The 19,845-nt window shown below is 42.4% G+C and overlaps 2 protein-coding genes across 10 annotated transcripts in view; one reads left to right on the forward strand and one right to left on the reverse strand.

The window, feature by feature from the left end:
• The window catches only part of ZCCHC14 (zinc finger CCHC-type containing 14), a 74,529-nt gene extending 69,192 nt beyond the window's left edge, over positions 1–5,337 (forward strand). For 2 of the 8 annotated variants that reach the window (XM_059667127.1, XM_059667131.1), the window contains one exon: positions 1,254–5,337. In XM_059667127.1, the coding sequence (XP_059523110.1) occupies positions 1,254–1,309 (56 nt within the window). In that variant the 3' untranslated portion in view covers positions 1,310–5,337. The remainder of the gene's footprint in view (positions 1–1,253) is intronic. The other 6 variants (XR_009448854.1, XR_009448853.1, XR_009448852.1 and 3 more) reach the window with 6 other exon arrangements.
• Positions 5,338–5,725: 388 nt separating this feature from the next.
• MAP1LC3B (microtubule associated protein 1 light chain 3 beta) lies at positions 5,726–19,428 on the reverse strand. 2 transcript variants are annotated; one of them, XM_059667133.1, is made up of 4 exons: positions 18,671–18,842; positions 12,065–12,120; positions 9,392–9,498; positions 5,726–8,085 (listed from the first exon to the last, which is right to left on the reverse strand). In XM_059667133.1, the coding sequence occupies exons 1-4, from the start codon at positions 18,708–18,710 to the stop codon at positions 7,911–7,913; spliced, it is 378 nt and encodes a 125-aa protein (XP_059523116.1). In that variant the 5' UTR covers positions 18,711–18,842; the 3' UTR covers positions 5,726–7,910. The 2 variants fall into 2 exon arrangements, with proteins under 2 accessions (XP_059523116.1, XP_059523115.1); XM_059667132.1 differs by lacking the exon at positions 9,392–9,498 and having other exon boundaries at positions 7,967–8,085; positions 18,671–19,428.
• Between the last annotated feature and the right edge of the window lie 417 nt (positions 19,429–19,845).

Genomic DNA, 19,845 nt, shown 5'->3' on the forward strand with positions numbered 1-19,845 from the left:
TGCCTCTTTTTAAAGCAAAAAGTAATTTTTTAAATGCTCTTTGCAAAAGCATGAAATTCTTGGTGGGTTCTAAAGCCCCCAAAAGGTGGGTTGTTTTGGTTCTAAGACTGTCCTCATGATTTCATACTTCTTACTCTAGAGCATGTTAAGCTGGCAGTGGAGAGGGTCTGGCCCGATGGCGCCTTGGTTTCTTATTTCTTGCCATGTGACTGGGAAGCAAGTTTGGGTGATTTAATGCCACCCCCAACCTTTAGCTGAAAGCCTAGGGCATACAGCACGAGTTCAAATGCTGTGGGTGGAAGTCAGTAACCCCACTTCTGCTCTCCCCTCCAGGGTGCCATGGCTGTTGGTGTGTGTACATGAGTGTGTGATATCATCCTCACTGCTCTGCCATCTTCTGCCTTCCCCCCTTTCTCCCACTCACTCTCTTTTGTCTCCTTTAGTCAAATTCAAATGTATGGTTGATGTATTTATTACAATGGATTTGTTCTTGCTGTTGGTTCTGGAAAGATGCTTAAACTGGGCATTGGGAAAATTGGTCTCAGCTCTGTGACTATTCACTGTGCAGTCTTAAAAAGTCACTTGATCTCTGAAGGTGTTAGCGTTGCTCTAAACCTGTGCTTTCCAGACCTGCCTGTGCATCTTAGTCACCTAGAGTAGCAGTTGCCAACCTTTCGGACCTCACGGACCCCCAGTGGTCCGCAGACCACCGGTTGGCGACTGCTGCTCCAAAGGTTTCCTTAAACCAGCGGTCACCAACCTTTTGGACCGGTGGGTGAGTGCTGACCTAGAGAACTATAAGACAAACAGCTCAGACTCAGTAGGTCTGGTGGCAGGTGGGGCAACTGGGCTATGGCAACCCCTGTTGATAGAGATTGTGCTGCATGTCCTGATGCAGCTAGCCCAGAGCACGGAGCCCTGTCCCCATAGGACGCATGTCCCGAGTGGATGCATGCTGGATGGCCAACCAGCTAGGTGCTGTTGGAGTCCCAGAAAAAGCACTCCTAAAAAGAATAAAGGAATGGATTGGTAACTCTTCAGTCATTTCACCCCTTGTCTGATTTTTAGAAAACTAGTAAATTTGCATCAATTGTGGGGTGGAAGAGGGGGGTTGGCAGTGGTTAGAACAGTTGGTCTAGATTTCCAGCACCTGAATTTTGACCAGTGACTCTGGAAATAACTTTGGACAGATCAGCTGTTTGTAGTAATTCTACAGTGATTCAAATTTGATCTCTTTTTTTCCCTCTCTCTAGGTACTTTTAGGTTGAAATATGCCCCTCCAGCAGAAAGTCTGGACTCCACAGATTGATATTTTTCTCTGGCAACAGAACACTATTAAGCCATGGAGACATAAGGAAAATTAAATACAAAACTGAGAAGTCTAGTTGCTGTTGAGCTTAATATTTTTAATCCAAAGGTGCTTTACTTTATTAGACTGGATAGAAAACCTAGCATAGGAGTGCATCAAACTCAGTTTTATTGCCAAAATTCTAGATTGGAGCTTGATGTCAGGACTTGCCTAGTGGGTATCTCCACAGCAGGTGAAATTGGCCACCTCCACCCTTGATGGCAATGCAGAGGCCTCCCGTCTCTGGAAGAGCATTGCCGTAATTGGTCCTTCTAGGCTCACACGTAATTCCAGGGCAGCTACGCGAGATCGGAATCGAGAACTGAAGGTTGGAGTTCTCCAAGTGGAGTTCCACCAGTCGGACTCTTGACACCCCTGGGTGAGGGAAAATGTCACCTTTGTTTTGCTTTGTTTTGTTCCTAAAGTGGTTAGGCACTAATTTCTGGGCTTTTTAGGGATTGCACTACAGAAGAATGTAAACTGATGTCAATCTCTGCAGTTCTGGAGACAAACTCCCTGAGAGCAGTCAGTGCAAGATATTCAGAGAATCTGTCTTTAGAGTTGGCACCAGCAGGCTAGTCACTTTGTACACAACAGAGATCTTAGTATTTACTTCCCTCCTTAAAACACTTTGTAGCAGTTTCAGGTTTTTAATTTTTTCTGCAAATAAATTTAAACTACATTATTAAGTAGAAATAGTTACTTGCAACAACTTAATTTCTAAGGGTCCAAGTCCCAGAAAATCCCTAGTTGTCAAAGCTTTGAGAATATCTTCTTTATCAGTCCTTCCATATCTTTGAGGCCTGTCATCTTCCACCACAAAGGAACTCTTGCAGACACACGGTAACAGCACGGCCTTTGTGAGCTGGCTCTAACAGACACCATCTATCCTTAGCAAAGTTTTCAAGTTTTTTAAAACCTCACATAGCCTTCCCAAGGACCCCCAAGACTTACTGTTAACAGATTCACACTTGAGACACACATTTCAACAATAATTACAGGACTCTGTAATTTATGAGCAAAAGATTTGAAATTTTCTCCTATTGACTTACTTTGTATTAGTTCTGTTGAAAACCTGGAAGGCTACAATAAAAAATAAGACTCTAAAAGAGACCACACCAACAGGACAGAGCTACAGGATCTGCAGAAGTCCAGTTTTATTGAGGTGGGAAATAAAGTCCTCACCACACAGTTCTCAATTTCACCCCATTGCAATGAGAGCTTTCTGAGCTGAAATTTAGGAACTTAAATCTTCAAGTCTAAAGGGAATTTTCTGCTCAAATAATGTTATTTTAAATGCTAACGCCTTCAGTATTAGAATATTAATCGGGAAGGCCTTACCCAGGGATTTTTGCAGTTGAATATTTATTTAAAAAGAGCAAACATAATATTCAGAACATTCTTAAAATGGGACAATCAGCCTCAAAGTTGATGTAAATAAAAAGAATACCCTAGAATTTGAGGCATTGTGATGTGAGGTTTCAAATTTTGAGATCAGTTTCCTGGCTTTCTGGAAACTAAAGCAGAAAGTTGTTACATTTTTTTTATGGAAGGCTTTTAGTAGAGTTTTTTTAGAGTTTTATTTTAGTAGAGTTTTATTTCTATGCAATGCAGAATTGACCTCTGTATTCTTATATCTCTTCCTGGTACACAGTATTACTACAGTTTTTAAGCAAAGCTGATGCTTACAACAGTTTTTGGGGGGAATGTTACATTGATCTCTTAAATTATAAACACTACAAAAATGTCAAAATAATGAGAACTGACACAACTTTGCCTTAAAGAACATTAGACTGGAACTTGTCATGTTATGTTAAAGGAAGACTTAGAGTGTTCATTGATGTTTACGATTTTAATATTTCTGACGGCCGTTACAGTGGCCTGGATATGTGCTGAAAGCCAAACTTTTAAATTTTTTGGTTTTTTAAACAAAGAAATATTTTAAATAAATCCTATTTCAACACAGTGAAATTGTGGAAAACTGTCTCATAACAAAAGAAAAAAGTCATATTTAGGTTTTTTTGTTTTAATGGTCAGTATTGGAAATGAAAGTGTCTTTTGTCACCCTTATAACTATTTTGATAAATATTAGAGATTAGCATTAAATACAACAAAAAATTAAAACAAACTTTGAAGTATGACCTTCAAATTGAGGTAAATAAGTTCAGACATTGTGTGGCTGTGTTCCAGTCATCAAAGGTCTTAGAAAAATTCCCAGTTTCTTTGAAAGTATGTGTGTGGTGTGACATTTCCAATGAGGTCATTCCAAGTTGAGAATTGTAAAATGTAAATATGAGATAACACAGGACACAAAGCTGCTGATCCATCAGATCTCTTCCAAGTGAATCGCATACTTGGACTTGGGAATATTTGCTAGCAGCATTATGAATTTCTCTCCGAAAGCAACCAAAGTCAGTAGGCCTAAAAGAGCATTTTGCATTTCCTCAGAAGATGTCCTCACGTTAGAAACACAGATCAGACTGATCCTTTCAACTACTTAGTCGTTTTCCTGAAATCGTGGCTGTTTCCAAGTGCTGTGGCAAACAGGTAGGTGTGGCACCAGCCACTTTGCTTTATGTAGTCTGTCATATATTAAAGTTTCTAACCCCATTTTTATCTACAAGAATGGGGAAAGTAGAATGTACAGATCAAAGTAGAATACAATGTTGGGATGAAACAACTACTTCATCTTTTTTTTTTAATGCAAAACTCAATTTTCTACCTTATTTTCTAATTTTTATTTCATGGTCATACTGAAAATAGGAAAATGTTTAAACAGTAAAACTCCTAATTGTTAAAGAGCACTGAGGAAATGGGAGCTAGCACTTCTAATAAAACATTTATTTTTTGAAAGCCGTTATGTGATTGGGTATTTAAAAAAAAACCAGCATCATCTATATACTCTCCAAAAGATTACAGGAGTCAGCTTGTTAATATAGTAGTTCGTAGGTTGAGTATTTTAATTCACTATATTTAGAATTCTATAAGTCCTTTATCACAAGAAGTCAACATAGTTAGTTTACACTACACATCATGTATGGAGGCGCAGTAGCAGTGGTAGTAACTTCGCCTGACGTCACACGGCTGTAATGTGTTCCCTGTTTGAGCACAGGCTGACTGAGGCTTGCACTCATTCACTCACTCCAGTGTCTCTAGTGAGCACTTGCCAAGCAGGAATTGGGTTGCACCCTCCCCTCTTCACTCCCTATCATTTTGTCACTCTTCCTACTTTCATGGTGGTTTCTTTGATGCCTTGCTAGTTTTACTGATGGCGTTACCTGTTGAAGACTCTTAAAGGTTATAAGGGAAACCATGTCCCTGCTCAGCTTGACCACCCATCTCAGAGGATAGCGCCTGTGGAACCTGATCCCATTGGCCATCCTTTCCAAAGGACAGATGACTCCCAAAGAATGAGTCAGGTGACATTTAAAGCCATGGGTTCTGAAGTGGCTCAATTATTGACAAGTCCCAAGGTTATGAAAGAAAGTATCTTTAATCAACATTCACAAAACGAAATACTGTGCTGGTTGAGGCCAAAGGTCAATGTTACTACACTGTTAATGGAGGGAGGGGAGTGCCGGTCGGGTATTGTAACAAGCCCCTCACATGGGTAAGTTTTTACATGCACAAGGACAAAGGCTTTGGTACTGAAACTGAAGACCTCGTATACTTAAGAATCTTCACAGCTTCTATTGAACATATTTTCTTTTTAGGAATGAAGGAAAAGTCTCCCATTTTTGAGCCATTCTTTTATGTCAGTTCTACAAAATTGCATGTAACTTTATAAATATTTTTTAAAAATATAGTTTTGTAAATATTTAATATTCTGCTAATTTGATTTTGAATTGTAAATGTCAAGTATTGTTTTTGGGGTTTTTATGTTTTATTATACTTTGTTAAAAAGGAAAAATTGTACATTTTTAGAATGTTTTTATGAGTAAATTTAATGTACTGAAAATAAAAAAATGAAAATAAAAACTTTCATTTTATTAGGTCTTTGCCTCAAATATAAAGCACACATCTTTTCAAATAATTCACAATTCTTGATCTCCAAACTAGGGAGTCAATCCTTTCTGCCTTCCCAGCTTTACAAAAGAAATACTTAGTCTTAAACGTGTTTTCTGTCAAGGTTCCCAGGTTTTTAACAAATACCCTTGGTATGGATAGAAATGTGAATTCTTGATTGGGGTATAAAGATGGTTTCATCACTATCAAGGTAGGTGTTAACAGATCTAAGCTTCTGTAAACATTCCCAAATGCATGGTGAATGTGCCCGACCATCTTAAGCTCTGTCCTTTGGATTTGGGAGGTTGGCAGTGTGAGTATGCCTACATTTTTGTCATGAGCAGTGCCAAGCACTAGAGGGAGCTTTTTCCCCATAAAGGTCCGTAAGGCCTCTTGGTTTTTTCAGGCTACTGTTAGGTAAGTAACATGAGACACAGCTGGCAGCCCAAAATGGAGCACTTGCTCTCCCTCTGGAGATGCGGGACATGTACACATCTGCTGAACAAGAAACTCAGGGAAGCAGAGTATTTTCTTCTACAAACACTGCAGGGCCTACTTGAACTTGAACTGGGTCCAGGTCCAGAGTTTTCCAAATCAGTAACACTGGCCACTACCTGCCTGGTTGTTTGCATTATATCTTTACCTGATGCGGCTCCCTAGTAAACTAAGGTACCATGAGTCCTGCCTTCCTAACTGCACATACTAGTACACACTCTATACCTTTGTGTTTATTTTACTTTGTTCATTCAGAGCAATATGTCTTCAAGTGTGTATTCCCACAGAAAACCTACATCCCACACCCATCCATCCTCCTCTGTGGCATGTAAGTTCTCAGTACAGTTTTGTAAGGACAAGACCAGGCGGCAGAGCCTTGACCACAGTGAAGATGATGCCCCTGACAGGAGGCCTTCAGAGGTGTCACTCTCCCCACCTGCTCCCCCAGCACAGCAAAACCAGCCTGGATGCTGCTTGTTAGGAAGGGTATTGTTTGGCTTTGGCTAGTACAGACAGTATGCAGGACTGCAGGTCTCAAACACTGATCCATTAAATTGAGCTTTAATGACAGTTTTTAGTTGTGCCTTTTATTCACCTTAGTTCATTTAAAAATGTACTTGTTTTAAAGATCCTATAAATACAGAGTGACTACCCACTAACGTGGGATATGTCACCCCTCTCAGCATGGTATTGTTTTTTAAAAAGCAGAATTTCTTATAGGAATCTTACCGATCACACAGTAGTTACAAGAATGTCAGATATAGTGACATACAATCTAAACAAGACAGGCCGATTAAGAATGTACATAATGTAAAAATATACATATTAAAAGTTAGCCATGTAGACAGACGCATGCAGCAGTAGGGGTAGGTGATAGGAGGTTGGGGGGGGTGAGAGCCCATACGCAGTAATATTGCCTAATCCCAACATTATAGTAAATAATTCCCACTAACTGATACAAGTATTCCATACACATCTAAATACACAAAGGCAAATCATGACCTGCTACATATAAAGTGGTCTGTGATCTTTTTGTGATATTTCCATGAAAATAGTAAATAATCATGCAGGTAGTAGGAAGTATTGGTTATTCTGATTGGACTTGGGAAATGTTTAACTTTTTGACATTAATATCTGTGAAGAGAATATATCTCCTCTTACAGCTTTCTTCACAACTGACATGCGCTTAGAGTGGGGGAATTTCAAATGGTGGTTTGACCTAACAGTGATGACTGAAATACTCTTTAAAAAATGTGGTAACTTTTTAACAACATATTTTAGTCACACACTTAACATAAAACATGGATCATCTGCAGGATTCTGTAGTTTCTACCACTGTCCTAAAGAATGAAACTGATACAAGTGCTTGTTTATTTACCAAAGCAGGCACTATTTTGAGCTCTGTGATCAGAGAATATCCAAAACAGAAGAAATGTCACTTTTTTCCTCTGGGCCTTTTGAGAAACTTGACCAAAATAAATTATTCAAGGTTCCCCCTGAGCAGTGGTGTCATCATGTATGTTACTGTCTGGAGAACAAACAAGAACTTCCTAACACTGCAAGAGCGTTGCCTTGGATATACTTGATAGGAATCAGGAACCTTTAACAGCAGTTCACCATTTTCTTATACACCTCCATTTAGCCTGTATTATGGCAAATGTGTTTGGGGGGCTATGCTTGAGATTTCTCTAGTTGGAGTTGGCAGGTTCTGACTTACTGTCTCTGAATGCTCAAAATGCAAGTTCCTTTTGGGGAAAGAACATTAAAATAACTTGAAGATCTATCTTATTGGTAAGTTAGAATGCAAAGTATTTTATTTTTAAACTTTGAAACAAGACAGCCTAGGTTAAATAATATAGTTTTCCAAAGCTGAATGTGCTCACTTGGAGCTCAGTTTTTCTGCTTAAAGTACAAAAACAACTTTCTAAAACTCCTAGGCCAGACACTACTATTTTGATGATCTGTGATTTAGGTGAACAGATCCAATCTCAGTTGGTAACACTCCTTTTTTCCCCGTTGGTAAGGGTTTAAAAAATTCTAGAACAGATGCATTTTTCTAGTCTTACAGTGACAATTTCATTCCAAATGTCTCCTGAGAGGCGTATACCATATACAGGAATCCATCTTCATCCTTCTCACTTTCATACACTTCCGATATCGGTGTGGACACACTCACCATGCTGTGCCCATTCACCAACAGGAAGAAGGCTTGATTAGCGTTGAGCTGTAAGCGCCTTCTATTGAAAGAAAATGTGAAAAAATATTGATACATAATAAGTAGGGAACATACGTAAAAATATCACCCACTAATCGATTTTAAAAGTATAAAGATTTTGTAAATGCTGCTTCTGGCAAAATTAAGTGTATACCTTACCAATGATGACTAATATTTCTTCTCATAAAGCATAAGACATTTTCTATGATTATATTCATGATCAATATTAGTGATAATCCTTAAGTTATTCCTATTATCTTCTTGAGTTTTAAACTATTATGCTGTCTGAAGAGTGCCATTAGAGTCTAAAATGTGAGAAAAATAGTTCAAAATATTTACAAACTAAGACCTAAGCTGGTACAATTTATTACCACTATACCAAATCTGAATTCTTTTATTAATTTTGCTACACAAAACTTGTAACTTTTCTGATTAAAGGACATCTACACTAGATGTTATGAAAGGATCAGATAAAAAATATAAAAAACTAAGAAATGAAACATCTTATGGTTTTATTAAACTTGAATAATTTTAATCAGAACTAAAGATTTATCTGTAAGTGTGATAAAGAATAAGAACTTAGCCCAGCTGGTGTGGCTCAGTGGTTGAGCATCAACTCATGAACTAGGAGGTCAGAGTTCTATTCCCATCAGGACATGCCCGGGTTGTGGGCTCGGTCCCCAGTAGGGGGCGTGCAGGAGGCAGCCCATTAATGATCCTCTCTCATCAATGATGTTTCTCTCTTTCCCTCTCCCTTCCTCTTTGAAATCAATAAAAACATTTAAAAAAAAAAAAAAGAAGCCCCAGCTGGTGTGGCTTGGTTGGAGTATCAGGACGTCCCCAACACCAACAGGTGGTGGGTTCACCTTAGCTGGTTTGACTCAGTGGATAGAGCGTCAGCCTGCCAACCAAAGAGTCCTGGGTTTGATTCCGGTCAAGGGCACGTACCTTGGCTGCAGGATCCTCCTTGGCCCAGGCCATGGTCAAGGCTCGTGCAGGAGGCAACCAATCAATGTGTTTCTCTCACATCGATGCTTCTCTCTGTCTTTCCCTCTCTCTTCACTCTTCCTAAAAATCAATGGGAAAATATCCTCAGGTGAGGATTAACAACAACAAAAAAGGTGGTGGGTTTGATTCCTGATCAGGGCACATACCCAGATTTTGGGTTCGGTCCCAATGGGGCACATGCGGGAGGCAACCAATCAATGTTTCTCTCACATCAATGTTTCTGTTTCTCTCCTTCCTTTCCCCCACCTCCCCTCCTAAGATAAAAAAATAAAATACAAATGAGTTACCTAAAGAAATAAAAAAAACAAAAAGGTGATTACCTAATTATCTTGATGAGTTCACTCATGTTGACATGATCAGGTACAAGAAACTTGGTTTTATCCAGGACAGGAAGCTGCTTCTCACCCTTGTATCGTTCTATTATCACCTAGTAATGAAGCCAGAAATGTGATTTTAAAATAGTCCCTAAGAGAGTAAAATACTTCCTATGTTTGTAACTGGCACATTTGTTAGTTTCCTCATAGCTTTGTATCTCTTATAAAATGGTACACAAGAGACAAAGTAGCCGAACCGGTTTGGCTCAGTGGATAGAGCGTCGGACTGCAGACTGAAGGGTCCCAGGTTCGATTCCGGTCAAGGGCATGTATCTTGGTTGCGGGCACAGCCCCACTGGGAGGCGTGCAGGAGGCAACTGATTGATCTCTCTCATCGATGTTTCTAATTCTCTATCCCTCTCCCCTTCTTCTCTGTAAAAAATCAATAAAATATACATTTAAAAAATATATTAAAAAAAAAAAAGAGAGACAAAGTAGCTTACTCCAAAGGGGTGAGCAGGGTGGAGGAAGAAACTGCTGAGTATTTTGTTATTTGGAACCATAAACATATACTGCCTAGTCAGAAAAAGACCCTAAGTTTCAGAACAGAGGCTGGTAGCAGCTTAAGTGTAAAGATATGAATCTGTCTATACCAATTCTAATACAACCATTTCCAACAAACCTTAATAAAAGTGTTAAGGTTTTTTGTTTTTGTTTTTTAATGTATTTTTATTGATTTCAGAGAGGAAGGGAGAGGGAGGGAGAGAGAGAAACATCAATGATGAAAGAATCACTGATTGGCTCCCTCCTGCACACACCACCCTGGGGGATCAAGCCTGCAATCCGGGCATGTTTCCTGACCAGGAATCAAACTGTGACCTCCTGGTTCACAGGTCAATGCTCAACCACAGAGCCACACCAGCTGGGCTAGACTCAGTTTTGTTTATATTAGAGACATGTTTCTCTATTTGACATGAAAATAATCCTAAGTAAATATCTGATAAGTAGAGGTCAAATCTTCAATTTCTTACTTGAAGATTTCTTTCATTTTGATAAAATATTCTTGCTATTTCTTTAATAAGTATTAAAATCAAGAATCTTGAAATAGGCAGGAAACAAAAATGGTTTCACATTATGAACTGAAATAAATCCACTAGCTCCTTGCCATACTTCCTTTAGTGAAGCTGTCATCACCTTCCTTGTTAAAATGATGAGTTTATCTATGGCTGTGTGTTCAAAACATGATATCCACAAGGAAGAATCTGTGGATAGACTATACCTGCCTAGATTTAAGTGGTAGCAGAAATCAGAGCCAATACAGAAATCATAGGTTCTTGGCCCAGAAAGAAGCAGAAGTAAGGAATGAGAAGAAAAAATTCAAGATCTTAGAATCCTTTGTTAAAGGAACACACAGCAGTCTGGAAAATGCTAGATAAGATGACTTTGGGTACCTTCTGCTTTCAGCTGCTGAGTCTGGTCTGCTTGGGGAGAAGCTGTTCTAGCTGCTTCTATTCACTATTTGGTGGTGATATCCATGAAAATTCAATTACTTAAAATGATTGGTTTACTTTTCAGTTCTTATTTCTTTAAATTTTTCCTTTGATTCTTCCAATTGGGGAGACCAGATGCCTAACTCATAGTAAGGCATTTTACTAAATCTGAAAGTACCTTCTCAAATTTTCATTAATGGTAAGGGCTATGGACAGGAGCACCGAAAAAAAAAAGTCACCACTGGGGAATGAAGAGTGGAGGACCAGGGAACTGCCTGTGCCTTGTCCGTCCATCCTCCCATTAGATTCTCAACATGTGAGTGGCTGTGAGTCTGCTTCTCAAACTTGTGCAGTGAGTCACAAACACATACATGGGAGTACAAATATGTGATTTCTGCAAAAAACCTGAAACTACTAACAGAAAAGATGACTTTTAATGTACACAGATATTCACATTTCAAAGGATTCTGTAGAACTAATTCTGGCAGACATTTGGGCTAGCTATTTGTTTCCAAGGGGTATCACCTGTTAGTAGATAAATATAGCAGGGACTCAAAAGTAAAAAACCAAACCAAAACAACAACAAAAACACTTAAAATTAAGGTTAATTCCCCAGAAAGCTCACCTCTAAGCCATATGTTAACCCCAAGTACAAGGACGTATTATTGTGAAAGCTCTAGCCAGTCCAACCAGAATATGTCTTTTACTATAGAATCCTACAAGTGTGAAACTGCTGAGCAGACCCATCTTAATTATCTTTTCTGTACATTTTACAGCCCCCCCCCCCCCCCATGGATCTTTCATCTTCTTTTCCCTACTTTGGTATCAGATGACCAGTCAGAAAGCCAAACGTGAAAGCTTCTATAGAATTTAGCAGTGGAGTTTCTTTTTTTTCCTTTTTTAATCCTCACCCGAGGACATATATTTTTTTCCCATTGAAGAGAAGAGGGAGGCAGAGGGGGAGGAGAAAACAGAGAGGGAGATAGACAGACATGGATTGGTTGCCTTCTGCACACGCCCGACCAGGACCGGGGATTGAACTTGCAACCCAGGTACATGCCCTTAACTGGGAATCGAACCAATGACCCTTCAGGGTGCAGGCTGACACTCTTAACCACTTAGCAACACTGGCCAGGGCTGCATACATTATTAACCACTGAAACATACATAGGTATCTAAAACTACCTACCGGGATTTTGGTCGGATGTTGCTCTCGGATAAGCCGGACATCTTCTACTCTTTGTTCTGCAATGAAAAGAGATATAGGGATTATTAAGGGCCCTAATGCAGCTTGTTTCCTGCATTTTTGCTGGTTGAGTTCTATATCTGAATTCAGCTATCTTTATCTGTGGCAGAGCAAAACAGTAGACGAATCTTCTAGAATTGAAAGAAACCAAGCACTAACACTTCCTATCTGGCAAAGGTTGGTATGTGAGGCCAAGGGCAATTATATGGAAACCAACATGCAATTAATTACATGGTTTTATCAGGAGTTTAAGACCAGAGAGAAAAAAGAATGCCCTATTTGAGTTTAAATAGTTTTTTACAGCCAAAACCGGTTTGGCTCAGTGGCTAGAGCGTCGGCCTGCGGACTGAAAGGTCCCAGGTTCGATTCCGGTCAAGGGCATGTACCTGGGTTGCGGGCATATCCCCAGTAGGAGATGTGCAGGAGGCAGCTGATCGATGTTTCTCTCTCATCGATGTTTCTAACTCTCTATCTCTCTCCCTTCCTCTCTGTAAAAAATCAATAAAATATATTTTTTAAAAAAAATAGTTTTTTACAGTGCCCGAAATAAACACAAAGTCTACTGTTGAACACTTTTTTGAGAATATATCTGTATTCTCCCCCTTAATATAATCACTTATTTATATTTTCAACTATTGTATTAGGCTGTCTGGGGAATATATGGGGGAAAAAACAAGCCAAGTCCAGTTCTCAATAAGGTGACAATATAACTGGAGGGACATGTCATATATACAGCAATACATGAACATATGATCAAGATGGCATTAATTAAAACCTAACAAAAATTAATAAAATCACCTTGATTTACTATGGTAGGATTCATTCTCATGGTTTGTATTGGCAAATAAATGATCAATGTAATGAACTTCCTGAGAAAATGCTCATACTAGTAGCTCCAGAAGAAAACATGCTATGACCTATATAAATATGAATTTATTTTAACATCACTGCCATTTTGGTTTGGATTTTTTTTAAAAATTAGTATTCTACATAAAAACTATTGAATTCCCATATTCAAATATGAATATAAGTTCTATTTCTATTTTCCCATCCAACATTTCTAAATCAGCTCTAAAGATAAACTACTAAATAAAAATATATTTGCCCCCAGTCTATGTGGCTCAGTGGTTGAGCATAGACCTATGAACCAGGTCACGGTTCAATTCCCAGTCAGAGTTGCAGGCTTGATCCCCAGTGTGGGGCATGCAGGAGGCAGACAATGATTCTCATCACTGATGTTTCTATTTCTCTATCCCTCTCCCTCTATGAAATCAATAAAAAATATTAAAAATAAAAACATATTTGCTATAGACAAAGACGACTGCAAACTCATTGATTCTTCCCAGTGCATATTCTTATTCAATACATGAGGATAAACGTAACTTTAGCTATTATTAACAGTGAATTTAACATATTGGTTTTCACCTGTGACATTGTGACTTATAACAAGAAATACATATTTGGTCCTGGCACAGAGCTCCCAAAACCCTTGGATTTTACTATATGAGTGATAAAGATCTTTCCTTATTCATAGTAAGCCCCTTTCAACCACACTTGAGTTTATGTTAATGAGGTGATTTTGAGAAAGCCTTTTAAGGGTGGGGGCTGGTTGCGAGGGGACCAACAAAGATTAGAGCAGTGGTTCTCAACCTTGGCTGCACATTAGAATCACCTGGGAATCTTTTAAAAATCCTGATTTCTGGGCCTCATCCTCCGGAAATTCTGTTTCTTTGTTACTAATGTTGTGGCCCCACCCCATAACAAAGAAACAGAATTTCCAGAGGATGAGGCCCAGAAATCAGGATTTTAAAAAGATTCCCAAGTGATTCTAATGTGCAGCCAAGGTTGAGAACCACTGGATTAGAGAGTTCAAACATTCAGCCTCTCTCCCTGACCACCTGGGAAAAGAGAGGAGGTCAGCTGGTCCGAAGCACAGGTAACAACCTGCACTTGCAATTAGTGGTTGAAGTGTTAGTGAGGGAGGGGCAGTCTTGCGGCACTGAGTCCTTAACTTGCTGGATCTGAGGCTATCACCAGGGAGATAGTGTTAGAATTGAGGTAACCTGTAGGACACCCAGCTGAACTGCTTGATGTGTGGGAAACCCACCTGTCTGGTGTCAGAAGTGAAGTATTTGGTAGGATACTGAGAATAGAGGAGACATATAGGAGGAGTTTTTTCTTTACATTATCCTTGGAAACCTCATTGCTCTAAGACCTGTCCCTATGACTCTCCCATCAAAGAAAAGGTACTCTACCATCCAGACTTAGTATCAGCCCTCTTCACAACAAAAATCTCCATAATGTCAGGGTAAATTATTTCAGAGGCTAAGGGAAATCAGAATTTAATTCACTCTAGCAAGTGGATGATAACTAATATACATGGGAATGTGTTCCTTATTTAAAAGCTTGTCCTCGCCGAACCGGTTTGGCTCAGTGGATAGAGCGTCGGCCTGCGGACTCAAGGGTCCCGGGTTCGATTCCGGTCAAGGGCATGTACCCTGGTTGCGGGCACGTGCAGGAGGCAGCTGATCGATCTCTCTCATCTCATTGCTGTTTCTGTCTCTATCCCTCTCCCTTCTTCTCGGAAAAAAAAAAAAAAGCTTGTCCTAATGAATCTACAAAGTAAGTGAAAACATTTAGGCAAAGCCCAGCTGGAGTGCTTGAGCATTGACCTATGAACCAGAAGGTCATGGTTTGATTCCCGGTCCAGGGCATGCCCAGGTCGTGGGTTCGATCCCCAGCGGAGGGCATGCAGAAGGCAGCCAGTCAATGATTCTCATCATTGATGTTTCTATCTCTGCTCCTCCCTTCCTCTCTGAAATCAATTTAAAAAAATATGTAAACAAGCAAACAAAAAACATTTAGGCATAAGGGAAAGATTTTTTTATATAGGAAACATTTATTTTGGTAAATGAAGAAAGAAAATCAAAACAGGTTCTAAAATGAGAGGCTTCAAAGTCAAGAAACTATAGTGTCAAAAGTTTTCATTATCTTTTTTTTTTAAATATATTTTATTGATTTTTTACAGAGAGGAAGGGAGAGAGATAGAGAGTTAGAAACATCGATGAGAGAGAAACATCGATTAGCTGCGTCCTGCACATCTCCTACTGGGGATGTGCCCGCAACCCAGGTACATGCCCTTGACCAGAATCGAACCTGGGACCTTTCAGTCCGCAGGCCGACGCTCTATCCACTGAGCCAAACTGGTTTTGGCAAGTTTTCATTATCTTGATTTATCCCCAAAATATGGCCATAAAAGGAAGACAAAAAATGATTATTTTTATTAAAGACAAGTGACTTCTTTAAGGTGAAAAGAGTAGCATAGGAATGTGTCTTGGCCAGGTGCCTGAAGTAACTGAGTAAATATGGTATATGTTGATACCTCTCATTGATTTTGGAGAGAGAAACATCGATGTGAGAAACAGCCATCGGTGGCTTCCTGTACGCCCCCTACTGGGAATGGAGCCCAGAACCGGGGCATATGGCCTGACTGGGATTCAAACCAACGACCTCTTGGTGCATGATAAGTATTTTCCCAATCTGTTTATAAATCATAAACGTAATATCCAACCCATCATGGAGTGCTACCCAGGTTTTGGCATAAGTCTCTCTCCAGTCTACCTATTAGAGTAGTTGAAGCTATTTTAGACCAATACAAACTTCCCCTCAGACATGCAAACAGTTTCATTATTTTTTAATATTTATTTATTTAAAAGAGTTTTTGTTCAGTTTTAGAGAGAAGAAGGGGGAGGGAGGGAGAGAAACATGGATGTCAAAGCAAAACATCAATCGGCTGCCTCTTGCACACCCGACAATCTAGGCATGCGCCCTGACTTGGAATCCAAGTGGCAACCTTTCAGTGCACAAGACAACCCCCAACTGAGACACACCAGCCAGGGCCTAACCCTTTGATTATTAATGGAGAAGCTTAAGACCTAAGTTTACCATTGAATCTCAGCAGAACAGTGTCTGGGAAACAGTTCTGATATTAAATAAACTGGCCAACTCCAGAAGAAAATGGAGTGAAATTATTACAACATTTGAGAAGACTGAATCCAACATTGTTTGGTCAAATACAAATTTTCAAATGTATTATATTTTTCAAAACATCTGCAAGGATTCACTATGCATCTCGACTCAGAGTGTTGATCATGTATTAGAAATGATGGCTCCCTACCAGAGATGGAAGAAAATCATCTCTCAAGTTTAAAAAGACAAGTCCAGACTCTGCCACTAGGTGGACCATGTCCTTCACCTCTCTGGGCCCCACCCAGTTTCTTCAGCTACAAAAGGGGTTGTTTGGGGTGGGCCCTACCCTCTCAATCATAGAAAAAGACATCAACAGAGCTATATTCAATTTTAAACTAACTTAAACTCACTTGTAAAGAGAGAGAGAACTGCTCAAGCTAATTGGGGCTGGTCTTAGATTCTACAGTAGAGGTTCTCGCCAAAGAATTAATTCCCCTCATTTACTGTGCTACAAATCTCTGAAAACTCAATTATCAGTGCTGTTATGAAAATCAGGAGCAAAGAAAGGTAGTAGTCAAGAGATATTTGATACTTTTCTGCAAAATGACTATTAAAGAGATCTTAGAAAAGGGGGTGGGGAGGAAAGGTGAGGTAAGGGGAAAGCAGATACAATATATGGAGTGGGCAAAAGTAGGTTTACAGTTGTATGAAAAACGGCATGCAGATTATGATTATTACAATAGCTTTATTAATACAAAATAATGTCGTAATGGCACAGTAAACCTATTTTTGCCCACCTTGTATGTAAGATACACTACTGGGAATGGAGTGAGGGAAGGGGGTTCCTGCTTGTTTACTTCCAGAGTCACAGGTTCCAGATGAAATCCTTCCAATTAATTAGAACATATTTCTCCAGAATAACTTAAAAATCCTTTAAGCAGAGGAAAGTATAGTTTCAGTCATGAGAAAATGGGCATCTTTCCCACACAAATGTCCCCAGTTAACTTTCAAATGCCAGAGTCAGTGAGGATGGAAGCCAGATACTGCAAATCTGCTTTAAATGCCGCTCTCAGGGTTGCAAAAAAGCTAACTGTAAGAGTTCACTAAGGCCTCTAAAGGGAAACGTTCTAATTAAAAGGGCACGTCTAAGTCTTCTTGACCAACCACCTACCTAAGGAGTTGTTTGGAAAGATATGCCCAGCGGGCCGACATGCATTTCATTTACTGAAACTTCTCGGGCACAAGAAATCAAATACTTATCAATAATGAGATCTAAAAAACCATATCCAAGCTCAAATGAACACTCACCTCTTTCTAGACCCCCGAAACCTGGCCAGAGGAGTCCCCGCTGCAGACCGCGAGGATGGCCGCAGGCCCCGCTCCCTGCGCGCGCGGAGGACCGGGTGCTTCCCTCCTCCACCTGCCCGCCCCGAGCGGCCACAAGCACGTCCCGCAAGTGGGCATCCACGGAGGCCGCGCTGCTGCTGCAGAATTGTCGTGCCTAAGAGCACTCATCACTTCCTCCCCATCGTTTTTGTGGAGCAGTAATTACTGTGATGATACTTTCCGTTTCAACCAAACGCCAGAAACCCTCAGCCGGGTTTCCAGTCTAAGGTGGGAGAGAACGGACGTGGTTCCCGCCGGCACAGAGGTGAGGGTGCCCTGGCGCCAGGAGGAAACGCCACCCCCCCCCCCCAGCTCCCCAGCCCCCCGCACACCAGCAGGTCCCGCCCGCAGGCCGGCCCACCCGGGCCGAGCGGGGCGCAGAACCTGCAGGCTCAGGGGCTCCCCGGGGCTCCCCCTTCTCTCGGTGAGAGCGCTGGCGGTGCCGGTGCCCGCGCGGCAGCAGGGCACTCACCTGCAGATGACTCACTCACCTGCATCCCAGAGCCACCACTTCAAAGGGCCAGTCGCAGCCCGGCGCCCGGGGGCTGCCCCCAAGCCCGACACCCCTCACACGGGTTTTCGCTTTGGGAGGGACAGTCACCCCGCACCCCCAGACCAGAAGGCTGACCGGGGGCCAGAGGTGATTCAGCACCTCCGCAAACGCGCGCCCTCGCGGGGCCCGGGGTGAGGGCCCGGCCCGGCTCGCACCCACCCCGCACCCCCGCAACCCCTTCCCGCAGCCCTCTCAGCCCTCCTCGCGGGCCCTTCCCGGAAGCCTTCGGCCCGTCCGGCACCCGCCGCCGTCCTCAACCCCGCGGCCTCTCAGGCCCCGCGCCTCAGCCCTCCCGGCCCGGCCCCTCGGCTCCTCGACCCCCGGCCACCCACACCTTAGCCCCGCGCGGCCCCTGAGCCGTCCACCGGCCTGGCGTCCGGTCCCCGCCGCCTCGGCCCTCAGCCCTACGGGACCAGGCCCGCCGTCAGAGCCCAGCCCCCCGGCCCGCCCGCCGCCTCGGCCTCTCAGCCCTCTCCGGCCTTCGTCAACCTCCGGGCCCCCAGCCCGGCCCGCCGCCTCGGCCCCTCAGCCCTCTCCAGCCTCCGTCAACCTCCGGGCCCCCGGCCCGGCCCGCCGCCTCGGACCCTCAGTTTTCCCGGGCCGGGCCGCCTCGCCAGCCCCGGCCCTGCCGGGGTACCCACCGAAGGTGCGGCGCTGCTTGAAGGTCTTCTCCGACGGCATGGCGCGCGAGGCTGGGAGCAGGCGGCGAGGAAGAGGGTCCCGCAGCTTTAGGTGGCGGAGGTCCCGACGGCGTCGACCGCGACTTCCCTTGTGTCTCTTCAGCCCGCAGCCGCGTCAAGTGACCGGCGCACCGCCCCAGGAGGCGGGGCCAAGGGTGGACTCCGCCGCCGCCATAGCGTGCGTGGCGGAAGCAGGGCCGCGCGCAGAGCCGGAGGCGGGGCGTGGGGTGCGCTCTGCGCATGCGCGCGGGAAGGACAAGCGCCCAAGTTGACGGCACCCAGTGCGCATGCTTCCCTGTGCGGGGCCGGGGGGGAGCCGCGCGCCCCCTTCCGGCCAGAGAGCGCGGGTGCCACTCTCGGGGTCCCTGTCCCGCGTGGCTGGCTGCTCTGAGTTCGCGCACTAGCGTTTCCAGCGCTCCGTGCTGGTGGCTCCTAGGGACTCCACCTGATCATACAGTATTTTTGTGCTTCTATCTCACGGTATCGCTGTTCTAGGAACTGCTGGTTTTTGTTTGTGTTCTTTGGCTTACCAGATAAAGCACATTGGGTGTGTGTGTGTGTTTTCATTGTAAGAATCTCCACTAGTGACTTCTGTCACATGTTGTCCGAACTAGGGAAAGAATTGCAACCGGGTTACTTCAGTATTTGTTTACTAGAAGCTAACTTTAGAATCTAACTCTTATCTAGGCCAGCATTTTAAAATGCAGGTTATTGCCCTAACCGGTTTGGCTCAGTGGATAGAGCGTCGGCCTGCGGACTGAAAGGTCCCAGGTTCGATTCCGGTCAAGGGCATGTACCTTGTTTGCAGGCATATCCCCAGTAGGAGGTGTTCAGGAGGCGGCTGATTGATGTTTCTCTCTCATCGATGTTTCTAACTCTCTATCCCTCTCCCTTCCTCTCTGTAAAAAAATCAATAAAATATATAAAATAAAATAAAATGCAGGTTATTGGAGGGTAACTCTTATTGAAAGGAAAAACCCTTAGCTATGTTAGCAGATTAATTTCAGCTGTTAACCCACTGATGCTGGACAAGTCTTAAGTTTACCACCTTTGGGCCTTTTAATACAAAAAAAAAAAAGCTAGAAAATAGATGTGGAGCTGTTGATGTAATGTCTTGTGCTTTGTTGAAGGTGTGT

Source organism: Myotis daubentonii, chromosome 15, assembly GCF_963259705.1.
Source record: "Myotis daubentonii chromosome 15, mMyoDau2.1, whole genome shotgun sequence".
Lineage (NCBI taxonomy): Eukaryota > Metazoa > Chordata > Mammalia > Chiroptera > Vespertilionidae > Myotis > Myotis daubentonii.